At 43.3% G+C, this 22,482-nt stretch overlaps 1 protein-coding gene across 1 annotated transcript in view; it reads right to left on the reverse strand.

The window, feature by feature from the left end:
• Nucleotides 1-17,252: 17,252 nt before the first annotated feature.
• DSG2 (desmoglein 2) overlaps nucleotides 17,253-22,482 on the reverse strand; it is a 52,833-nt gene continuing 47,603 nt past the window's right edge. Inside the window, exons 14-15 of the mRNA XM_019986924.2 lie at nucleotides 21,766-22,104; nucleotides 17,253-20,045 (exon numbers count right to left, since the gene is read on the reverse strand). Of these exons, the coding sequence (XP_019842483.2) occupies nucleotides 19,020-20,045; nucleotides 21,766-22,104 (1,365 nt within the window). The 3' untranslated portion in view covers nucleotides 17,253-19,019. The remainder of the gene's footprint in view (nucleotides 20,046-21,765; nucleotides 22,105-22,482) is intronic.

A 22,482-nucleotide genomic window follows, 5' to 3' on the forward strand; every position in this document is an offset into this window, starting at 1 on the left:
GGATGTAGAAAGTTTGAGAAGCTTCAGAGGCTGAGTAATGAGTTCAAAGCCCACCTGGGTGAGGGGAGAAAGACTGAGTGAGCTAGAGACCCTCCCCACAGCCCAGAATCTGATCTCTTTCAAAGACTACATGCATTTTATAGGCCCAACAAGCGATGAAGTCTCGTTTTGCACTGAAGGGAAAAAAAAAAAAAAAAAACCAAACTGAAAACAACTTTGCCTGACCTTTTAAAACCCCTGTAAGCCTCAGGGCTGTTGGCTGTATTTTGCAATAACTCTGATCTTTTAGACTAAAAAAGAATGCTGATCAGTCCAGGGATGCCAACTTCCATTTGTTACCCGGTTGCTAAGTGATAGCTAAAAAGGATTAGCCATCATAGATCACAGGTGCATGGAAATTTCTGCCCTCAGCTTTTGTTTGTAGTGATGAAAAATAGTTTAGAGCATTTGAGGAAAAAAATCTTTTCCTGTGTCTTTGGCACTTGAATTGTTTTTAAATAGCTGCTCTCTGCCCCAACAAATCCAAAGATGAGAAGATGGAATTCAGATTTCTGCAGTCCTGCAGTGTCTCTTAAACTTAGATTTGTCTTTTTCCATCATGAGTTCTTTAGTTCGGGCTAAATGTCTGTTGATGCAGAAGGTATGAGACAGATCCTCTAGATTTATCTATTGTTTAACTGCTCTAACCCTCAGCTTACTCATCCATAAAATGGGGGAAAATGATAGGAGGTATTTCTAGGATTGTTGAGAGGATAAAAATAGATTAGTATGAGAAATTTTAATTAGTATTGTATTTGCCCATAGAAAGTACCCAGTAAATACTGAATGCTGTTACTAGTATCATTGCTATTGTCATGCATAAGTATTTCTCTGACCTTAGAGTATTATTATTTCAAAGTGAAATGTGCATTATTTTCCTGTCTTAAAGACTGACTGCAGTTACAACAAGTTTTGACCAGGGTGAGGACCACCCAGGGACAAGGGTCACCGAGTGCAACAGCTTTGCCCAGCAGCATGTACACGGGGCCACATACTTGGGTTTGCTCGTCTGAAAAGTGAGTTTTTAAGCCCACTGTAACTGACGCACGCTGTCATGAAGGTCGGATGGAGCAGTAGAAGTATGGATTCCATGTCCGCTTTTATCCTTGGAGTTGTACGTGTGTGTGTGTGCTAAGTCACTTCAGTCGTGTCCAACTCTTTGCAATCATATGGACTATAGCCTGCCAGGCTCTTCTGTCCGTGGGATTCTCCAGGCCAGAGGACTGGAGTGGGTTGCCATTTCCTTCTCCAGGGGATCTTCCCAACCCAGGGATGGAACCCAAGGCTCTTATGTCTCCTACATTGGCAGGAGGGTTCTCTACCACTGAGCCACCTCAGAAGCCCCATCCTTGGAGTCTCTGAAAGTAATTTAAAAAATATCACCAGTATTTTTGGGGCTTCCCTGCTGGCTCACACAGTAAAGCAGGAGCCCCGGGCTCGATCCCTGGGTCGGGGAGATCCCCTGGAGAAGGAAACGGCAACCCGCTCCAGTATCCTTGCCTGGAGAATCCCATGGACAGAGGAGCCTGGTGGGCTGCAGTCCACGGTGTCGCAAAGAGTCAGACACTACCAAATGACTAACACTAGCTCACTAACTAGCAGTGTCACAGGAAGCCCCACCTGGTGGCAGAGGTTCCTCGGTCCTGCCATTAGAGCTGTGTCAGAGCTGGGGGCAGGGGGCAGTGGGGGAGACCTGGAGAATTTGTTTCTCTCTGCATTCCTTCTCCTTCTTTGCATGTTTCTCTGCTGCTTTTTTCAAACCTCCTGATTTGCACTTATGACCAAATATCTGGAGACAGACAGACAGAAAGACAGACAGGAGAGAGAGAAAATATTCCTCTTGATCGTTGCCTTTATTTCTATTTCAACCAAGTGGTTGTTTGTGGATATAGGTCCCTAAACCAATTCTTTTCTAATTTTTAAGAATTGAAATCTTGCATGAATAATAATAAGGTGGATTATACCACCCTTTCTGAGAATGCTCTAGATTATGTCTCTTCATTTGCAGGGAAGCTCCTGGATGAAAAAGCTCATTCCTTAGAAAAGCAAGAATCCCTATTTGTCTCTTTAACTACCAGCTTTAGCTGTTCTCAAAGAAATCAGAAGAGTGATTAGTTTCTGTTTTCTTCTGTGTCCACTTTTAACTAAATGCTTCCTTCCAGTGTCTCCATTTCAAATTCTCAGAGAAAGGAATTAACTGGGATGAAGCCCGTTCATGAGGGCTTCATCCTCACAACCGAATCACCTCCCAAATGCCCCACCTCCTGATGCCATCACATTGGGAGTTAGTTTGAATTGCGGGGGACACAGGTATTTGGTCTATAGTGGGTGTGTATCATATGGAGTGGGAAGACTCCTCTGGAGTTCTGAGTGAGGTGTGTAGCATTCAGTGGACCTGTGTGGATGCTCACACTCCAGGTTTCTCACCATCAGTGCGCCGTGAGCAAATCTTTGAATCAGTCTATCTTTTTGGCTTCTAGACATCCTACTGATGACCACTCTTGGATTAAACATTCCTCTCTCATCCAATCAGCTTTCAGTTCAGTGTGTGTGTGTGTGTGTGTGTGTGTGTGTGTGTGTGTATTGCCACTCTATTTGAGCTGCTATAATAGACTGGGAGGCTAATAAATTATAAGAACAAGTTAATTTCTCACAGTTCTGGAGGCTCAGAAACCCAAGAACAAGAATGTATTCAGTGTCTGGTGAGAATCCACTTCCTGGTTCACAGACCAGGAAGTGTGTCTTCCCAGGGTGGAAGGGGTGAGGGAGTTAGTTCTCTGGGGTCTCAAGGGCACAAATCCCATTCATGAGGGCTTCATCCTCACAACCTAATCACCTCCCAAAGGCCCCACCTCCTGATGCCATCACATTGGGAGTTAGTTTGAGTTGCAGGGGACACAAGTATTTGGTCTGTAGTGGGTGTGTATCACATGGAGTGGGAAGACTCCTCTGGAGTTCTGGAGTTCTGAGTGAGGTGTGTAGCATTCAGTGGACCTGTGTGGATGCTCACACTCCAGGTTTCTCTTAGATCGTCAAGCCAGGGGAGATAAAGTAGACTGAGAATCACCAAACATTTTATAAAAAGGAACTCCTGAAAATATCTAACCATTTACACTGGGCCCAGCAATTGCAATCCTAGTTATTTGCCCAGGAGAAATGAAAATATATGGCTGCAAATACCTGATCAAGAATGTTCATAGTATCTTTATTCTTGATAACACAAAGTTGGAAAAACCCCCAGCTGTCCATCAAAATGAGAATGGATAATTAACTTTGACATAATTAAAAATAGAATACTGCTGCTAACAAAAAGAAATATATTACTGATACACACAACACAAGGGAATCTCAAAAAACATTATCCTGAATGAAAAAAAAGACTTATTCCCAAACACTCATGCTATATGACTCCATTATGAAGTCATAAAGAGGCAAAACTAAAAAATTTTTTAATGATTAAAAAAGGTGATAAAATGAAAAAAATGATTTAAAAAAATGGGTTTGGGAGTGGGGCCTTGGCAGGAAGAGGCATTAGTATTTTCTGTTGTGATGATAATTTCTACATCTTGTAAGGGGTTTGAGTTGCACAAGTATAAGCATTTGTCAAAACTTAGCAAGTGTACACTTAAAATTGATACATTATCTGTAATTTTACATCTGAGGGGAAAAATGTAAGCAAATCTTGAACTCTAGTTAAAGATATGCACACTGACATATGTAGGTCGAAGTTTACTTATGGCTATATTATAATTTGAAATTGACTAAAAATAAGATGGATTGATGGATGGAAAGAGAAATGGGTGGGTAGATCTATGTGATAAAGAAAGAATAATGAAATATTAGTGGTGGAGTCTGGTGATGGGATTTTGGGTATTCTCTGAAAATGCTTTCAAATTCACTGCATATATGAAATTTCTCAATAAAATATTAGTGAAATATCTGACAAGTAATGCCTTTCAAATAATTTAATTAGTCCTCAGTTTAAGGTGAATTCAATAACAACAAAAAATAATTGAGCGCGTGTCATCTATAAAGCAATGTTATGTATTATACTAAGAATATAAGAATAAAGACAAAGTACTTGACTCAGAAAGCTTGCAATTTCATTTTTGTTGTTGTTCAGTTGCTGAGTCATGCCTGACTCTCTTCGACCCCATGGACTGCAGTACGCCAGGCTTCCCTATCCCTCACCGTCACTTGGAATTGGTTCAAACTCACGTCCATTGATTCAGGGATGCCATCCAACCATCTCGTCCTCTGTCTCCCTCTTCTCCTCCTGTCCTCAGTCTTTCCCAGCATCAGGGTCTTATTCGTTGAGTCAGTTTTTCCCTTCAGGGGGCCAAAGTATTGGAGCTTCAGCTTCAGCATCAGTCCTTCCAGTGAAATTTCATAAGGCAGACCAAACCCAACCCAAACTGTCATGGGGACAAACACAGGTCAGTGACTTTCTGGAATGGTCTAATTGCAAGTACTTTCATTATTTTTTTAAATATAAGGGATTCATTAATAAATAACCCAGTGTTCTTTTGATTGTTTAACTTTCTAAGACTCTGTATATAAACAAATTCAGAAGTCAGGAAAAAATCATTTGTCAAGTGCTGTCTGCTGATTTTGTTTAGGAAAAAGGTTTTTTGCTATAATTGTATCTGGCCTCTCTGTTGGTCCAGGGTCATTGTTGACATGACATTTAAAATTTACTTTACACCAAGGAAACAGGCACTGGAATACATGGAAAAATCAATGAACGTCAGAGAAAAATAAAGTTACTATTTAAGGTTTACTCGGGTTGGAGTTATTTTCAACTCTCCCCCACTGTCTTGCTTTAGGATTTCCCACCTGCAGCCCAGCCCCAACAACAACCTAGGACTCGTTCTAAACCTTGATCATAAGATTGTCCTGCTCAGAGATTTCTTGTGGCTTTCAATTACATACAGTCTGGTCCCATGGGCTTCACCTGTGTTCTATATGGATCCCTTCATTCATACCTTCTGCTGAGTCCTCTGCACGTTGTTTAGTCGCTGAGTTGCGTTCAACTCTTTGCGACTCCATGGACTGTAGCCCCCCAGGCTCCTCTGTCCATGGGATTCTACAGATAAGAATACTGGAGTGGGTTGCATTTCCTCCTCCAGGGGATCTTCCCGACCCAGGGATTGAATCTGCATCTCCTGCATTGGCAGGTGAATTCTTTACCACTGAGCCACCAGGGAAGCCCAGAGCATTCTCTGTATGGCATTTCCCAAACACTAACCACCCACATGGAGAAGGCAATGGCACCCCACTCCAGTACTCTTGCCTGGAAAACCCCATGGACGCAGGAGCCTGGTGGGCTGCAGTCCATGGGGTCACTAAAAGTCGGACATGACTGAGCGGCTTCTCTTTCACTTTTCACTTTCATGCATTGGAGAAGGAAGTAGCAACCCACTCCAGTGTTCTTGCCTGGAGAATCCCAGGGACAGGGGAGCCTGGTGGGCTGCCGTCTACGGGGTCGCAGAGTCGGACACGACTGAAGCAACTTAGCAGCAGCAGCAGCAACCACCCACAGCTCTGTGAGATGACTCTGGTCCAGCTGATCCCTGTTACTCAATCCTTACTTTTCATGAAAAGCCCTCCTCTCTCAGAAGGCTCTTTAAATATTCCCATCCCCAACCTCACAGAAGAATTAATCTTGCGCAGCAGCTTTGGGGCTTTCAATCTTTGAAGTCTTGTTTGTTACAGACCGTCTTGGTTTTCAGAATAAGGTGTTTGTAACCAGCACCTCCACTACTGTGTGGGCCCTTGAAGGGCAAAGTCTGGGTCTTACTCACCTTTGAATAAACTTTAAGTCACTAAACAATGCTCTGCATGTTGTGAGAAGATGACAAATGTTGGTTTAATTGAATCTTGTTTTGCCGAAAAAGTCAACATCTCTTCTTAAAATCAGCCCACACTAGGCTGAGTGTGTTATTTGTAAATCCATTGGCCAATCTGTCCTCCAAAGTGCAGCGTTTTTAAAAGAACCAAAATCCCATGACTGATCTTCCGAAAGGAGTTTTGTATTTCGACACCAAAGGAGCCTACAGATTTTGTCGGACTTCCATAAGCTGGGCCTCGTTTCCCAGGCACTTCTGAAGGAGATCACACTTCACCTGGGAGGAGCACAGTTAGCAAGCAAAGGCAGGTATGGGTGTTTGTGAGTTTGTATTGCTAATGAACTTATTCAATTCAGTTCATTTCAGTCGCTCAGTCATGTCCAACTCTTTGTGACCCCATGGACTGCATGCAGCACACCAGCCTTCCCTGTCCATCACCAACTCCTGGAACTTACTCAAACTCATGTCCATCAAGTCGGTGGTGTCATCCAGCAATCTCACCCTCTTTGTCTCCTTCTCCTTCCGTCTTCAACCTTTCCCAGCATCAGAGTCTTTTCAAACGAGTCAGTTCTTCCCATCAGGTGGCCAAAGTATTGGAATTTCAGCTTCAACATCAGTCCTTCCAATGAATATTCAGGACTAATTTTCTTTAGGATGGATTAGTTTGATCTCCTTGCAGTCCAAGGGACTCTAAAGAGTCTTCTCCAACACACAGTTCAAAAGCATCAATTCTTTGGCGCTCAGCTTTCTTTATAGTCTAACTCTCACATCCATACATGACCACTGGAAAAACCATAGCTTTGACTAGATGGACCTTTGTTGGCAAAGTAATGTCTCTGCTTTTTAATATGCTGTCTAGGTTGGTCATAGCTTTTCTTCCAAGGAGCAAGCGTCTTTTAATTTCATGGCTGCAGTCACCATCTGCAAGTGATTTTGAAGCCTAAAAAATAAAGTCTGTCACTGTTTCCATTGTTTCCTCATCTATTTGCCAAGAAGTGATGGGACCAGATGCTATGCCCTTCATTTTCTGAATGCTGAGTTTTAAGCCAACTTTTTCACTCTCCTCTTTCACTTTCATCAAGAGGCTCTTTAGTTCTTCTCTTTCTGCCATAAGGGTAGTGTCATCTGCATATCTGAGGTTATTGATATTTCTCCTGGAAATCTTGATTCCAGCTTGTGCTTCATCCAGCCCAGCATTTAGCATGATGTACCCTGAATATAAGTTAAATAAGCAGGGTGACAATACACAGCCTTGACGTACTCCTTTCCAGATGTGTAACCACTCTGTTGTTCCATGTCCAGTTCTAACTGTTGCTTCTTGACCTGCATACAGATTTCTCAGGAGGCAGTGAAGGTGGTCTGGTATTCCCACCTCTTTAAGAATTTTCCACAGTTTGTTGTGATCTATACAGTCAAAGGCTTTGGTGTAGTCAGTAAAGCAGAAGTAGATATTTTTCTGGAACTCTCTTGCTTTTTCAATGATCCAAAGGATGTTGGCAATTTGATCTCTGGTTCTTCTGCCTTTTCTAAATCCAGCTTGAACATCTGGAAGTTCATGGTTCACGTACTGTTGAAGCCTGGTTTGGAGAATTTTGAGCATTACTTTGCTAGCATGTGAGATGAGTGCAATTGTGCAGTAGTTTGAACATTCTTTAGCATTGCCTTTCTTTGGGATTGGAATGAAAACTGACCTTTTCTAGTCCTGCAGCCACTGCTGAGTTTTCCAAATTTGCTGGCAAATTGAGTGCAGCACTTTCACAGCATCATCTTTTAGGATTTGAAATAACTCAACTGGAATTCCATCACCTCCACTAGCTTTGTTCGTAGTGATGCCTCCTAAGGCCCACTTGACTTCACATTCCAGGATGTCTGGCTCTAGGTGAGTGATCACACCATCATGGTTATCTGGGTCATGAAGATCTTTTTTTGTATAGTTCTTCTGTGTATTCTTGCCACTTCTTTTTAATATCTTCTGTTTCTGTTAGGTCCGTACCATTTCTGTCCTTAATTGTGCCCATCTTTGAATGACATGTTCCCTTGGTATCTCTAATTTTATTGAAGAGATCTGTAGTCTTCCCCATTCTTTTGTTTCTCTCTATTTCTTTGCATTGATCATTGAAGAAGGCTTTCTTATCTCTCCTTGCTATTCTTTGGAACTCTGTATTCAAGTGGGTATATCTTTCCTTTTCTCATTTGCCTTTTGCGTCTTTTCTCAGCTATTTGTAAGACGTCCTCAGACAACTATTTTGCCTTTTTGCGTTTCTTTTTCTTGGGGATGGTCTTGATCACTGCCTTTATACAATGTCATGAACCTCCATCCATAGTTCTTCAGGCACTCTTTCTATCATATCTATTCCCTTAAATCTATTTCTCACTTCCATTGTATAATTGAAAGAGATTTGATTTAGGTCATACCTGAATGTAGTTTTCCCTACTTTCTTCAATTTCAGACTGAATTTGGCAATAAGGAGTTCATGATCTGAGCCACAGTCAGCTCCCAGTCTTGTTTTTGTTGACTGTATAGAGCTTCTCCATCTTTGGTTGCAAAGAATGTAACCAATATGATTTCGGTATTGACCATCTGGTGATGTCCGTATGTAGAGTCTTCTCTTGTGTTTTTGGAAGAGGGTGTTTGCTATGACCAGTGGGTTCTCTTGGCAAAACTCTGTTAGCCTTTGACTGGCTTCATTTTGTAGTCCAAGGCCAAATTTACCTGTTATTCCAGGTATCTCTTGACTTCCTACTTTTGCATTCCAGTCCCCTATAATAGAAAGGATATCTTTTTTGGGTGTTAGTTCTAGAAGGTATTGTAGGTGAACTTCATAGAACCATTCAACTTCAGCTTCTTCAGCATTACTAGTCGGGGCATAGACTTGGATTACTGTAATATTGAATGGTTTGCCTTGGAAACGAACAGAGATCATTCCGTTGTTTCTTACATTGCATCCATACATTGCTTAATTTTTTCCCCAACCTAATTTTGGGACTGATTGACTTTGCCTCCTTTGCTGCATGCATAGTGCCATCCTGTGGCCAAGATGTGTATAACACCAGTATTTATTTATTCCAATAAATACTGTGGTAAGCTGACTCATTTGAAAAGACCCTGATGTTGGGAAAGATTGAAGGCAGGAGGAAAAGGGGACGACAGAGGATGAGATGGTTAGATGGCACCACCGACTCAATGCAAATGAGTTTGGGTAAACTCTGGGAGTTGGTGATGGACAGGGAGGCCTGGCGTGCTGCGGTTCATGGGGTCGCAAAGAGTCGGACACGACTGAGCGACTGATCTGAACTGAACTGAATGGTCGTTCTGTTTTGGTCGTTCTGCTTCTGCTATTCCATCTCTTTCTGGGGTCCAGAGGATCTCCAAACGGAGAAACGTGTGATCTACCACCAGGTGAACGCACACATAATTGAGTGCTGAGCCAACTCAGCTTGGGCTTCATCCAATAAGAGTAGCTTTAGAAGGATTTATGGTGTTTGTCCTTTGTGCGTTTTCTTGCCTTTTCATAGCAGTACTCCAAGGCATGTTTTTTGCTTCTCACCCCAGTCGTTTTCCTCTGACAAAGAGTCCTGTAAAACTGGGGCGATGGTAGGTGTGGTGCTTGGAGGGGTTGGGAATAACAAAGCTGGAGAGTACTCTAAGTGGGTCCAACTCAAAGAGGGTTGTGAAACCACTTCCTGCTAGAAGAAGCTGAACGCTGTAGATGAAGGGAAGCAGGGCATCTGGGTTCCATCCCAATGTCAGCCGTGGGTAAAAGGACAGAACAATGAAACGGGTCTTTAATACAGTGAGTAAAATGTCTGGACCATCTAAGCAACTGGATTATAGAAAGAAACTCTGAAATAAACAGACTTGCTGAGTCATTGCAAACAGTTTCCACTCTGCACTAAAACCTTTATAGTTTTTTTAAAAAGATTTTTTGATATGGACCATTTTAAAAGTCTTTATTCATTGCAGTATTGCTTCTATTTTATGTTTTGGTTTTTTGGCCTCAAGGCATGTGAAATCATAGCTCCCGACCAGCACCAGCCTTTCTACTCTCTGCCCTAACCTAGACCTGCCCCTCCTGCACTGGAAGGCAAAGTCTTAACTACTGAACCGCCAGAGAAGTCCCCATAGTTCTCTTTATATCAAAACCCCTTGGTCCCTTCTCAGAAATTTACCGATAAGACTCTACAGTGGGAACAAACTTGGGTTTGGGATGCAGCAAGTTAGGGTTTGCAAGGATGGACAGATGAGACAGTGACATCACAGAACACACAGGTTTAGGAAATCCCCTTTCAAAATTTTGTTGGATTTTCAAAATTCACAGTTGTTTGAATGTATCATGAGAAGACAATCAAAAAGGCCCATTCCTGCCTTCAGTGATCTCAACTCCTAGGGCGGATAGGGATAAGAAACAAGATTAATATATACGAAATAGTTTGTCTTTTGCTTCTTTAATCTGTATTTTGCCTTTTATTCCTCAACAGGGTACATATAATACAATAAAATCATTTTGGTAAAATAATACTTTAAAAGTGAGAAAATTGGAGTGACAGAGAAAAGAGGTTGAACCCAGGCAGTAGTACATCTTCAAAGAAAAATAACTGGATTAAATGAATATTCTGTTTAGCAAATGACAACTTTTTAAGATTTTAAATATTGATATTTCTGCTAGTTGGAGGTAATTAGGGGGCCATACCAAGGGTTTATTACAAAGCAAGTAAATATTAAACCGAGTCGACAAAATGTACAAATATTTATTAGCAGACATGCCCAGAAAGTCAAACAACATGATTTTGTAACTCAGGGCATTTCTACTCTTTGCCCTAACCCTTCAGACTAGCAGCTGATGAAAGGTGGACGGAATTGGGTTCAGATGACTGGACGAGCCAGCATTGTGTTTGGCCAGATGGCGGAATCTCCCAGAAGGAGAAGGACACACGGCTGGTGAAACTCCAGTGCTTCAGTGGACCCATCAGAGTCTTGGAGCTGCTGTATTCTCATGCTTCCTTCATGGATCTGCATGTTAGGGGGTGATGTACCCAATGTCTCAACAATCGCCAGTCTCAAAACCACTTGTTGTGATTGCTCAATCGCCCAGTCACATCCAGCTCTTTGCAACCCCATGGACTGCAGCACGCCAGGCTTCCCTGTCCCTCACCGTCTCCTGGAGTTTGCCCAAATTCATGTTCATTGCATTGGTGATGCCATCTAGCCATCTCATCCTCTGATGGGCTCTTCTCCTTATGCTTTCAATCTTTCCTAGCATCAGGGACTTTTCCAATGAATCATCTGTTCAGTCAGATAACCAAAGTACTGGAGCTTCAGCTTCAGCATCAGTCCTTCCAGTGAATATTCAGGGTTGATCTCTTTTAAGATTGATTTACTACTTACTTCACCAATTAACAAACTTCTATCCCTTATGCTAATTAGCAAATCTTCCAATGTGGATTTTTTAAAATATGTTTTTAATTGAAGTATAATTGGTTTACAATGTGTTGATTACTGCTGTGCAGTGAAGTGATTCAGTTACACACACACACACATATATATATACACACATTCTTTTTAGATATTCTTTTCCATTATGATTTATCACAGCATAGTGACTATAGTGGGATTCCCGGTTGGTGCAGTGGTGTAGAATCCATATACCAAGCAGGAGACCCGGGGTTTGATCCCTGGGTTGGGAAGGTCTCCTGGAGAAGGAAATGGTAATTCACTCCAGTATTCTTGCCTGGAGAATCCCATGGACAGAGGAGACTGTTGGGCTACAGTCCAGGGGGTCGCAAAGAGCTGGACATGATTGAGTGACTGAGCACACATCATTTTGTAAAACTGGAAGGCAAGATAGAGGGAGAATAATTTGTACTGACCTAAATTTAGACTACAAGAGAAAAAGGCCCCATGAGCTCTGCATAGAAGCCTTGGAAGCAAGTGAAAAAAAAATTAATCCTTAGAATGGCTTCCATGGGAGAGCATCATTATGCTTCCCCTCGATTAGCTGAAGAATCATTTGTAGTGCTGCGACAACCTCTGAGGAAGCAGAAATTTTCTACATAGAGCCCGTGTCTGATGCCGCTGAACTGGGGTGTCAACAATCGTAGGTCTTGGACTCTGGAACCTACCTGTACCTATTACAAGTGTACTTTTGCTTTGATTGCCTTTGAAGTTTTCTCTAAAGATTCAATAGATACTCTGCAGTCTCTTCATTCAGGCTACTTTCAAGCCAACTTTAAATTTTATTACTGTTTCAAGCAATCTGTGTTAATTATTAACCAAGTAGTTGGATGAAGAAACTCCTGGATTACATGGGAAAAAAAACTGCAGCTTTTCAGGCTAAGTCTGTTTACTGCTTCCCCGATGGCTCAGCAAATAAAGATTCTGCCTCCAACTCAGGAGTCGCAGGAGACATGGGCTTGATCCCTGGGTCGGTAAGATCCCCTGGAGGAGGACATGGCAAGCCACTTCAGTATTCCTGCCTGGAAAAGCCCATGAATGGAGGAGTCTGGCGGGCTACAGTCCATGGGGTCACAAAGAGTTGGACATGACTGAAGTGCCTGAGCATGCATGCACGCTGTTTGTTTACTGGGTGTTACCAGCTGAGTTCTGTTCCCTCAAAGTTCATCTGTTGAAATCCTAGTTCTTAGAACCCCAGAATGTGACTACATGTGGAGCTAAGTTAAAATGGGATAGTTAAGTAAAAATGAGGTCATCAGGATGGGCCTAATTCAGTATAACCTGGGTCCTTATAAGAAAAATTTGGACATAGACACATACAGAGTGAAGATATAGGGGAAGGAAGCTGTCTACAAGCCAGGAAAAGAGGCCTCAGAAGAAACCAACCCTGCTGACATCTTGATATTAGACTTCTGGCCTCTAGATGTGTGTGAGAAGATAAATGTCTATGGTTTAAGCTCCCCAGTCTGAGGTGCTTGTATTGGCAGTCCAAGATGACTGATATAATAGAATTTAAAACAGGAGTTCTTACGATCTTTTGTTAATTAGTTTGGCTATACTGGGTCTTTGTGTCATGTGGGATCTCCCCATTTTGGCACGCGCAGACTCTCCAGTTTTGGCCGCAGGCTCAGTAGCTCTGCGCCAAGTGGGATCTTAGTTCTCTGCCCAGGTATCGAACCCTGGAGTCCTCCGCATCGCAAGGCTGATTCTTAACCACTGGACTACGGGGAGCGAGCTCTGCCCGTGGCAAATGTCATGAGGAAGGAGGCTCGGCATACGCAAAGGCGGGATCAAGCCTCAGGAGTCTCCCTGGAAATTCTCGAGCATATACCCCCAAAACCAGAGTCTGCCTACTTTCTGCTTTGTGCTTTCACCTACACCTCTGACTTTACGGGGGGCTGTCCCCCACTACCTCTCTCTGAAAAAAGAGTTAGCTTACAGCTCCAGTTAATAATTCCTGGGTGTGACAGTGTTTCAACCTACAAACTCCTTTGGAAATCCTCTAGCCTGCCTGAATAGGTTTTTCTGGACACATGTGATTGCTCAGAGCCTCCCAACTGTGAGAGGCATGAGATGTTCTAAACTGTCTAAATACAGATTCCTTTGAGCAGTTAAAAGATTGATTAGAAATTGTATTGGTGAAGGGTTTTTCACTTGTTGGGCCAATGTTTGCTGCTAAGTCTCCATATCCCTTACCTGCTGTGTCCCTGGCAGTGTACTGATTAATATAATTGGTGTAAATAGTAGCTTTAATGTTTGTAACCTGGGACCCTTATGCAACTTTATCTAATGCTTTTGGAGGGTGGCACTTGACTTATCACCTTTAGAGAAAAATAAGTTTTCTGAAGAAAGGGTCTTAAAATGTTAACAGGCCTCCAGGCCAGAAGATGATGCAAATCACCTAAACTTTTGCATATGATAAGTCTGCAGGAAGAAAGCCTGGCTTACTGCATGACTCTACCCCTTCCCCCATTATCCTCTATGCATAACTTAAGGTATAAAAACTACTTTGGAAAATAAAGTGCGGGCCTTGTTCACCGAAACTTGGTCTCCCCATGTCGTTCTTTCTCTCACCTTCTGGCTGAATTATTCAGCCTCTTTTCTCCACTGAATTTCCTCACTGAGCTATCCTTATTCTATTACTCTTTATATCCTTAATTAACGTTTAATTAAGCAGTTGTTTCCTGATCCTCGACGACGCCGTCCCCACTTCGAATTCCCTGGATCCACCGGGGCTGGACCCCGGCACTGCACCACCAGGGAAGTCCCTCTTATGACTTTACAAATGAATCATCATTTAGTTGTTGAATCCTGAGTCAGTGAGTGTCCCCTTGGGAAGCAGACAGATGTGATGGGGGTTTAGTGCATCAAATTCAAAAGGTGGGGCAGGTGGGGGAATCCTCGTAGGAAGATCCAGCACTTGAAGCCTGGTGACATTTGAGGAGGAGACGGTCACACCAGCAGGCCTCCAGATGCAGAAGAAGGGAAGTCAGACAGGGAGTTGCTGTGGTAGAGAGACGCCTGGCTGGTGCAGGAAGTAGGAGGTGGGGAAGAAATGCCCGGATCCTATTTTTCTTCCTCTCCAATCTCCAGCCAATGCCTTGCACTGGCCAAACCTATCTACAAGCCAGGGGGCAAGGATGCCTGGTGAAGCATCTGTTGTTAAAACAGGCGAGGAAGGGCAGAGGACAACACGAAGGCACATCTGGAGAATCGACAACTCCCGGTGTGTGGGGATTCATAAGAGGTATATTCCTCATTTTCTCCACTTGATTCCTGGGTGTGTGGGGCTTCTGTAATCTGTGAACTTTTGAGTCCATTTCCACTCATAAATGGACTTGAGGGAGTTTCAGAATCTTCACGCCAATAACACATAACAGTCACTGAGGTGTATCAAGGAAGGGGTGGGGGACGGAAGACCACGTTTGAGGGTCTCTGAATGACAGTATGGGTGTGAAGCTCAGAGACTAGTGAGTTTCAAAATCCACGAAGTGAAAGTTCAAAGCTTATGTACGTCGTGAAGTAGAATATTTGAAGGCAGACTACAATAAAGGTGCACACTGTAATTCTAGAGCTATGGTGCCCAAAACCTCTCCACAATGATAAAAATGGTCTGTGTTTGCATTATTCAGTTAGTCATTTGCCACTCACAGTGCAGCCCTAGAATTTAAGAGCAAGTAGAAATCTTAAAAATGAAAAAATGGGATTTTCCTCATGCAAAAAGGAAATGTACCCTCCCTGACTCCTCTTTAGAAAACTTGTCATTGTTAATTCTTTCTCTGCCCCTTTCAAATGGTGTATTGATCTTTTCAAAACTAAGTGAGCCTCTTGCCAGCTTTACAAGCAGGGGTATCTTTCTCAAGGATTGGGAGCCATCTCTTTGAACATTAAGGAAGTGAGGACCCTTTTCTCTCTTTCTCTGTGGGTGTGTGGGTGTGTGTCAGCTGTCACTTCAGTCGTGTCCAGCTCTTTGTGGCTCCGTGGACTGCAGCCCGCCAGGCTTCTCTGTCCGTGGGATTCTCCATGCAAGAATACTGGAGTGGTTCCCGTGCCCTCCTCCAGGGGATCTTCTGGACCCAGGGATCAAACCCTTGTTTCCTCCATCTACCCGTACTCACAGATGGGTTCTTTTCATCACTAGTGCCACCTGATGCCTGGCTCCAAATTGTAGTAACTAGCTACCTGTCATAGATATTAGAAGTTTTATTTCTTTGGATAAAGGTCATCAACAAACACAATGGCCACTTCAGCTATCAGTTGAATGTAAGATGAGCTGTGTATGAAAACGGTGCTGGTAAGCCTTGCTTGAGGACAACCTATCGTTTATTTTGTGAACAAGTAGTAGTCAGTTGTGTCTGCCTGGTGAAGAGATTTCTTTCCATCTTTGCAGCTTCCTTATGCGTTGCCTGTGACGCTCATCACGTTCTGACTTGGTGCTTATTCCATAATAAAACTGTTTTCTATTTTTGTGAGTTTTTCTAGGTTGGCAGGAGATTTTGGTTTTAATTAGATTTCCATAAAAGCAACCGGTTATTAAATAAGCGCAAAGAAGTATAGTTGAAAGGTGAGTAGAAGAACCATGAGTGGAATTCTAGAACACACAGAACACAAAAGAAGGCAGAAAAGGGGCAAAGAAATACAAGGACAGACGGGACCAAGAGAAAACAAAGACCAAGACGGAAGGTTTAAAGTCATCCATGTGAGTAACTGCTGTTAAGTAGATTAAAATTTCCCGTAAGAAAGCAAGATCTACCTGTATGATATTTACAAGAATCACACATAGAAATATAAAGTAGAAGGGTCAGAAAATGCACCACGCTAACAATAGGCATCAGAAAGCTGGTGTGGTGACATTAATATTAGGGAAAGTAGATTCAAGACAAAAAATATAACCAGAGAGAAGACCTTCTATGAGTCGATTTTTCGGAAAGACAATAATTCTAAATGTATTTGTATCTAACAACACAGGTGTAACAAGTTTCAAAGTATTGTTAAGAAATAAACAGAAGTAAAGAGGAAATAGGGAAAACCACAATCAACTGGTGACTGTAACTCTCCTCTCTCAACAATTAATGGAAAAAGTAGACAAAAAATCAATAATCATACAGAGGATTTTAGATACACCAATATAGTGAAACTGAGAAATTTGTGTTAAGGAATATTTAACTCATAGCTGTTACGTGAAAACCCCTCATTTCTAGATGACCCTTGATGAGCAGTGTTTACTGTGTAAATTTTGATGTCATGGTGAGTGGCATGTCTGTAGCATTTCATGAAATCAATGAAGAACTGCTCCCATGTGCCACTCGGAATAGGAGTCCAGGGGTTACAGCAGAGCAGGCTTCACACTTTACGATGTGTTGACACACCTGTGTTATGAAATACTTACTGATGTGACACTTCAGTCTAGGCAGAAACGCATCTTTTCTCTTGTAAGCTATAAGCAATTAAAACAGCCTCTCTACTTTGGTTGAATGATTTCATCTCTTGGGGTCAGATATGCAAGACTTCTTCAGCTAAATCCACTGGTTCCTCCACTGTTACTTTCTGGGCAGACAGCAAACCTCGGCCCCTTAGAACAAGGTTCCCACACTTGGCAAATAGAATACAGAGCTAGCTCCCTGTTAAATTTGAATTTCAGAAAAAAGGTAATTTTTTACCTATGGGACATAATTTACACTAAAAATACTATTCATTATTGATCTGAAACTCAAGTTGCAGACAGGCCTTCTGTGTTCTACCCTACTTAGGAAGGGAAATATATTCTTCCAGGGAGTCTGGCTGAGCAGGATGTAAGCAGTTCTGTTAATAATTAAAACACCAAGGTCCACAAACACCTGACTCCTCCCTAACGATGGGCTGTATTCCTTGTAAAATATGATGGGGGCAATAAAAAGATACAGGCAGAGGGCTGCACAAAGATCATCTTTTTATTTAAATATTTTGATGATATACATACAAATATAATGTTTCTTCTGTAGAACAAATGTAAAAACTAATACAAATTATCACCTTTTCAGGAACAAAGAAAATCATCTAGAAAATGTGATGACTTTATGTATAGGAAGTTTAAGACCAGGTTTTGCTTGGCGTATGCAGGTCGCATTCACAAGTTCACATGGTAGTGATGGTCTTGTTGCAGACTTGGCAAACAATAATTACTAAGTCTATAACGCAAAGACAAAAGCAGCAACAGTTGCAAGTAGAGAGTACAAAACTTAGAGTATCAAAGAGAGACCTTCATTTTGGCCACAGGTTTAAGGTGTCTAAAAATATTTGCTTTTTCTTTGTGCATATTAGTGGAAGTAGAAAAGTATAAATCTTTTGCATAACACAGGTCATCAATATTTTTTTAAAAATGTGCTATAAAATGAGTTTTTCAAGATTTCATTTTCCTAGTAAAATATACTCAAAATTCACAAAATTACAGCCTTTAAAGTTTATGGAAATTATTTTGTTGTGGAGAATATTTATATAATTGATGACTGATAGGCACTTACACTTTGAAACTTGTAATGGATCATTTCTTCAAGGAGGAATAAAAATACAATCTATTTATTTGGCCAAAACATCCAGATCACTTTTCAGAAAGAAAGGCAAGATGCTGCAGAAATTCAGGTCAGCTCTACAATATTCAATAGTCCACGTAGTCAGCCATGGCCAACTAGCCAATGACACTGAGACATGGAATAAATCATAATTTCAAACTCAGAATTACAGCAATTATACGGACTTCCAATATTCTTTTTGCGATCGTAGATAAAAAGAGAGCGGGTTCTAAAATTTGCCTAGTTGTATACATATTGACTTGGCACCCACGGTAGGCACTTGAGGATATGCAGCTGTGAAAAGGGCTCTTACCACAGTGCATATGGTTCACTGTGTTTTACTGAATTAGAAGATAATGTATCCTGAGTTTTTTTAATAGTCTATTATTGCTATAAAAATAAAGTGATTTTATATTTATGAATTTCGCCCTGGATTATTCTACTGAACTTGAAGTATTTAATATTTCCATGATTACTGAGAGACAAAGAAAAGGAATGATGCTATTTTTAAGGTCACATAACACACACACACATACACACACTTACATGCACAGAACACACACTGTTTTACCATATCATGTCCCAAAATTCAATTAACCTTACATGGATTGAAGGGCGTCTAGTTTTAAAGAAACCAAACAAGCAAAACAGGTCGTTCAGACTATACCAGTATCTTTGGATAAAAAAGCTGCTGGTAATCTGCTAGGTGCAGATAAGTATGGAACACAGAACAGCAAAGTTAAATGTTAACACGGCAGGCTAAGAACCCACTCAGTCTCACGGATGGCTCTACCAGAAGGCTCATGCACTACAGACACTGTGAATCTGATAAATCAGAAGCCAGATTTACTCTCTAATTAACTTTTTTTGTGAGTATTATTTGGCCATAAGTCACTCAAAGGCACCTAAGACCAGCTTCATCATTCTGTCCCTTCAGGAAGTCCTGGGTTATCTCTGAAGTGCAATCCTAGAAGCTGAGACAGTGAGGCTCTTTGCGTAATAGAGACTGAGAAAAATTTGAGGCCCATAGGATGCATGCCCCTTACATCTACAAGGCTCTTGAAAAGCCAGGTCCTTTGAGAACAGGACATGAGTCACTGCTGGCTAAACTCTGGTGTGGCTGACGGCTGCTTAGGAGAAGGACTGCTGGACGGTGCTCTGCTTGGAGACCCTGGTGGAAGACGTGGTTATCGTGTAATTAGAATGACTAGACTCCTCTAAGCCTGAGTCTGGCAGGGAACCCGGGACTCCAGCTGCAGAAGCCACAGTCTTTCTGGACATTACCGAGGTTTCGGCAGGGATCTGGTAACTAGATTGCAGAGCGGAGGCTGGCGTCAGCACTCTTTCCGTCACTGTCACGTTCTGACCTAAGGCTACACTGGGCGCAGCCAGCGGGGGCTGCAGGCTGGAGCTGGGGGTGAGGAAGCGCTCTCTTTCCTGCACCATGACATAGTGAGCATCGGGCAGAGGCGGGCCGTCTTCCAGGAGGCCAGACGTGCCCCCGTGGGGTTGGATGACCCTCTCGGTGACCACCACGTGCCCCTCACTAGCGTACTGCTGGTTCCCTAGGGTGGACGCTGGGGCGTAGACCCGCTCGGTCACGATCAGGCCCTGGGACTGTTGGGGGCCCAGGACCACTGTACTAGGGGGCCCCGTGGCGCCTGTGGCATAGGACGTTTCGGTCACTATCACGCTACCGGAAGCCAGTGTATCAGGAAGTGGTGCAGCGACCTTTTGAGCCTGCCTAGAGGATATAACAGATTTTTCAGTGACTATTTCCTGAGTTACCTTCTCTGTGTCTGCCTCATGCAAAGGCTTGGGACCCTGAAAGCTGCTACCTGAGGCGTAAGCATTCTCGGAGTTAAGCCTGGTTTGCTCATAGAGGGACTGTGAAACCACCTTCCCGTCTGCTTCTCTCGCGGGTTTTGCCCTCTGCTGAATTTCTGCATCCATCTCTATTTTTCGACCCAGGCAAACTTCAGCGAGGGTCTTGAATTTCAATCCTAAGTCATCTAAGAAACGGTCATCTAGCTCTCCTTCAATGAAACTGCAGCAGCCGATGGAACCCCGGAGAGACTCCGTGTCTTCCTGAGAATAAACCAGAAGGCAGTCTTTGGCTGTGTGCATGTCATCTTCCCCGATGTAAGAGGCCGCTTTCTGAAACAGAAAGAGAAACAGGCATATAACCAGTGACACATTTTGTTTAAGGACAATGCTCTCGAGTCCTGCTCAGAATGTGAAACCTCTAATTAGAAGGAAACATCAGAGAAACACAAATTGAAGGACATCCTACCACACGACTGACCTGTATTCTTAAAACAGTATTAATAGATGAGAAAGGCAGAGGGAACGGTTTCGGATTAAGAGGAGACACAAGGGCCACGACAAGTAAATGGAAAGCAGCACCCGAGAGTGGCTGAGATGGGAAAAACAACGGCTATAAAAGACATTCCTGGGATAATCGGCTAAACCGAGACATGGAATCTGTCATTAAGTCTCTGTACCATGGTGACGTAAGAGGATGTGTGCATGTGCGTGTGTGTGAGAGAGAAAGCAAGCAAAAGCAAACGTGGCAAAATGCTAACATTTGGGTAATTTGAACAAAGGGTGTGTGTGTGCATGCTAAGTCGCTTCAGTTGTCTGACTGTTTGCGACCCCATAGACTGAAGCCCACCAAGCTCCTCTGTCCATGGGATTCTCGGGCAAGAAAACTGGAGTGGGTTGCCATGTCCTCCTCCAGGGGATCTTCCCAACCCAGGGATCATACTCGCATCTCTATGTCTCTTGCACTGGCAGATAGGTTCTTTACCACTAGCACCACTCGAGAAGCCCCGAGTAAAGCGTACATAGGAGTTCAAACTTTATATTATTCTTGCAAATTTCCAGAGGAGTTTGAAATTATTTCCCAATTAAAAGCTGCACACACATACATAATCAAGATTGACTCACGCAGGATTAGAGCTGAGTGGGAAAAAGATATTGAAATAAAACAAACAGGGTACCAGAATGGAGCCTGGCCATGAGACAGAAAACAGATGGGAAGCACTTTTCCTTGACACTGACCAAACCACCATCTCCCTGGGGTCTAGCTGATACTTGGGGGTGGGCAGGTGGGACGAAAGCAGAAAGCAGGGAAGCACTCAGGTACTTTGTGGCCATGTAGAAAGGAGGTGGCAGGAATAAAGTGGCCTCTATGGAAGCCCACTGGGTCCCTAGCAATCTGACTCTGCCCATCCCATGCCCAAGCCTGATTGTGTTCTCCAGAAAGGCTTCTAATTCCTAATTCCAGGCATCAACTTCCCGACTGCATTGCATCATCTTTGCTGCAACTTTCCTCCTAATTTTATGTGACTCGCCACAATGGTGAACCAAGTACTTGCCTTCAAAAGAAAACACTTAAACAGGCGTAGAAGACTGGGTGTTTTAGGTTACGTAGTCTCTCCCCTCCCACCCTACCCGCTCTGCAGAGGACTGCACTTTCGGACCCACTGACATCAGCCTGGTCATGTGACCTGCTCTGGCCAACGACACGTGAGTGGGGAAAGGCCGTGGCTTTAGGGGTGCTATTACCGGATTCTCGTTGCTCTGTTCTCTGCAGCCCAAGGACGGGAGCTTCCTGGGCACAAGCTGAGCAGAGCTGCACTGGATGGCAAAAGCATGACTGTGGGAAATACGCCCTGGTGAGAAGCAAACCTGTGAGGTCACTTGTCACCACCACAAAATGAACCAATTTGTTCTCATCTCTCCTTCCTCAGTGCCTCTAAGCACCCTCTTCAAAGGAACACAGTCCCATTTAGACCCAAGAGAATGATTTCCCTAATAACATCACGTTCACATATAGATGCAACTTCTCCCACACAGAGAAACCAACACTTACCTCAGTGAAGTAACTTCTCAGGAACTCCTCGTTCACCGCCACTGTGCCTGCTCGAGCTCCGGCCACTTCTCTGGCTGCCCCCGTGGCTCTCGTGGTCCTGAAGGTGTCCGAGGTCACCATGGCCCCAGTCGTCCCAGTAACCTGGGTGGCCCCGCCTGAGACGAGGCTTCTGTATTCTTCCCAGCGGCCTTCCGCCTCGGACATCTCCTGCTGCCCTTTGCTAAAGGAGGCAGAGCTGCTTCCTTTCACGATGGCTTCCTTGGCCGTCACACCTCCGCCTGCCCCAGCGCCTACCGCGGCCCCATCTCTGACATCCGCCCCCAGAAGAGGCAGCACCACCTGTGAGAGCACATACCATCGAGTCAGGGACGTTCAGTACGCCGACCGTCTGAGCTAAGTGAGCTGGCAAGAGTGTTAGTCACCTCAGTCGTGTCTGACTCTTTGTGACCCCACAGACTGTAGCCCACCAGGTTCCTCTGTCCATGGAATTCTCCAGGCCAGAATACTGGAGTGGGTTGTCATTTCCTTCTCCAGGGGATCTTCCTGACCAGGGATCAAACCTGGGTCTCCTGCATTGCAGGTGGATTCTTTACCATTTGAGCCACCAGGGAAGCCCAAGCGTATGAAGGAAGTAAGATATTTGCCCAAGGCAAATTAGTAAAAACTTTGTCTGAATGACTCCTCTTTGAGTCTTCTGAAGATCTCTGCTCTATCTTC

This window comes from Bos indicus, chromosome 24 (assembly GCF_029378745.1).
Source record: "Bos indicus isolate NIAB-ARS_2022 breed Sahiwal x Tharparkar chromosome 24, NIAB-ARS_B.indTharparkar_mat_pri_1.0, whole genome shotgun sequence".
NCBI lineage: Eukaryota > Metazoa > Chordata > Mammalia > Artiodactyla > Bovidae > Bos > Bos indicus.